Source organism: Cyprinodon variegatus, unplaced genomic scaffold (genome assembly GCF_000732505.1).
Source record: "Cyprinodon variegatus isolate N-32 unplaced genomic scaffold, C_variegatus-1.0 Scaffold1402, whole genome shotgun sequence".
Classification (NCBI taxonomy): domain Eukaryota; kingdom Metazoa; phylum Chordata; class Actinopteri; order Cyprinodontiformes; family Cyprinodontidae; genus Cyprinodon; species Cyprinodon variegatus.
The window spans coordinates 122,681-124,780 of NW_015151855.1; the positions used below are offsets into that span (position 1 = coordinate 122,681).

General features: G+C 38.3%; 1 protein-coding gene across 4 annotated transcripts in view; it reads right to left on the reverse strand.

Moving 5' to 3' along the window:
- LOC107103241 (glutaminase kidney isoform, mitochondrial-like) overlaps positions 1-2,100 on the reverse strand; it is a 37,638-nt gene that overhangs the window by 18,730 nt on the left and 16,808 nt on the right. For all 4 annotated transcript variants that reach the window (XM_015402816.1, XM_015402819.1, XM_015402818.1 and 1 more), the window contains one exon: positions 1,859-1,925. In XM_015402816.1, coding sequence (XP_015258302.1) covers positions 1,859-1,925 — 67 coding nt within the window. The remainder of the gene's footprint in view (positions 1-1,858; positions 1,926-2,100) is intronic.

The window sequence follows — 2,100 nt, forward strand, 5'->3', positions numbered from 1 at the left end:
AGACCTGAAGGACCAGATACCCTATAGAATCATTCTATCACCCTATTAGAGACCTGAAGGACCAGATACCCTATAGAATCATTCTATGAACACTTTAAACCAACTCAACAGGCGTGTTTTCCTTTAGTCATGCACAAAAAAACTTTTTAAGGTAAGACTGAACATAACCACTATGTTATTTTCTCTTTTTTTAATAAAGTACATTAAAGTGTACCGATAGCAAACCGTCTTGTAGAACAGTTAGTTCTAGTTAGGTGAGGAAGACGCGCACAGACAGGTCTGTGCTGCGGGAGTTTTTGTCTGTTAAAAACAAGTCAAAAAATAATGAAGAAAGATAAAACACAGCCAGAGTTTGTCCCAGCGCCGCAGATCATGTAGGAAACAGTTTGCACCCAGAGGACGCCGCCCGGTGAAAGGAGACGCCGCCCAGGGGAAAGAAAGACGCTCCGGTGAGATCTGGACCTTATTTTTCTTTTAGGGATTTTTGGTGGCAACGCTGTTTTTCTAATCTTTTTTTGGGGGGGGGGTTGTCGTTTGGATTTTTCGTCTTGGAAAGGACTTTGGACTTAAATGCTTCCAGGATTTAACTTTGGGTTCGGAAGATATGGAACTCCTGTTTGGACATTATTATTAAAAATAAAAACAGACAGTTTTGGACTTTCAGTTATTAGGGATGTTTTTGTTTGTTTTTTGCAGATATAAAAGAGATATTGAGTTTACTTATAAATTGGTTGTGAAGGTTTTTGGGTTATTGATCATTTATACTGAAATATTATTGAATAAAACTTTGGATTCTTGGTAGTAGTGCGATAGTTTTGTTATTTTATTTTTGTTATTTTGTTATGTTTTTTTAATAAATCTTTGTTTGCTAACAAAAATCAACATAATCCTGCTTAGTGGTTGGATTTTTTTTCTTTCGTCTCAGATTTATATTGTAACACTTATTGCCTGTTTACCTGTAAAAATAAACTTGAGTATTTGTGAGTTCTGCTTTTATTTCTAAAAGATCGCCATACACTTAAAAAAATACAGAAAATTTAGTAATTAAATAGTTTTTTTGTAGATGACTAAAGGGACACATGCCTATCAAGGTTTGAAGTCCATTTTTCATACGAAACTAAAGGGATAATCAGGTATTGACTATGAGTATGAGCTGCAGAGACACTGAGACCCGATTAGAGGGAAACCGACTCGGATCAGAACCAGAACCAGATACCGGATCCTAGAGATCAAACCTTAGAACCGCTCCATGGATCAGAGTCTGATCAATAATCATTTACTGTAACAAAGTGATGCAGTTAAGCCTTCTGATCCGCTCGCGGCCCCGCCCCTTCTTATGACGTCATCATACAGCAACTCTATTCAGACAGACTGGTTTGCTCTGGTTTCTAAAGGATCTAATCTCATCATATTATTCCCTATATTTGCTGTTATTTTACATTTAATCGTTGATCTAAAGTAGGAAACAATCATCGACTCAGAGGCAAAGAGTCAGGAGAGTCAGTGCTGCTCAGAAAACGCTTCATATGTTTGTTATAAATGTGACCAAGAGGTGAGCGGGGAACGTTCAGAGGAATCAATCAATTTCTGTAAATAAAACTGTATTTTCAAACTTCCAACCAGTTTAATAAAACATTCTTATTTATTTTACTAAATTATTTCTAATACAAATTTAGATAATAAATAATAATATCATATAATACATATATATGAGACCTGTTTTAAGGTTTATCTAATCGCACACTAGAACCATTTCAGTCGATGACATCATCACTACTCATGTGCTCCATTGGGTAAAACGTCGCCCAGCCAGTGATCCTGATGTTGCAGCTTCTCCTGAACGGATCGACTCACTGACCTTTTTCTCCTTCAGGTAGTAGCCGATGGCGAAGTTCCGATCCCCCGACTCGCGCTCCGACTGGAATCTGTCAGACAAACAGAGAACAAACCGTTTTCAGACATGTCTGAGCTGGAATCCTGCAGGAATGTGAACACTATGAGCAGAACGCTATGAGCAGAACGCTGGTACTCCCATCACACCTGCCTTCACAGAGAACATTCCCAGCATGCAGCGGGGTCAGAAGCAGGGCAAATTAGAGC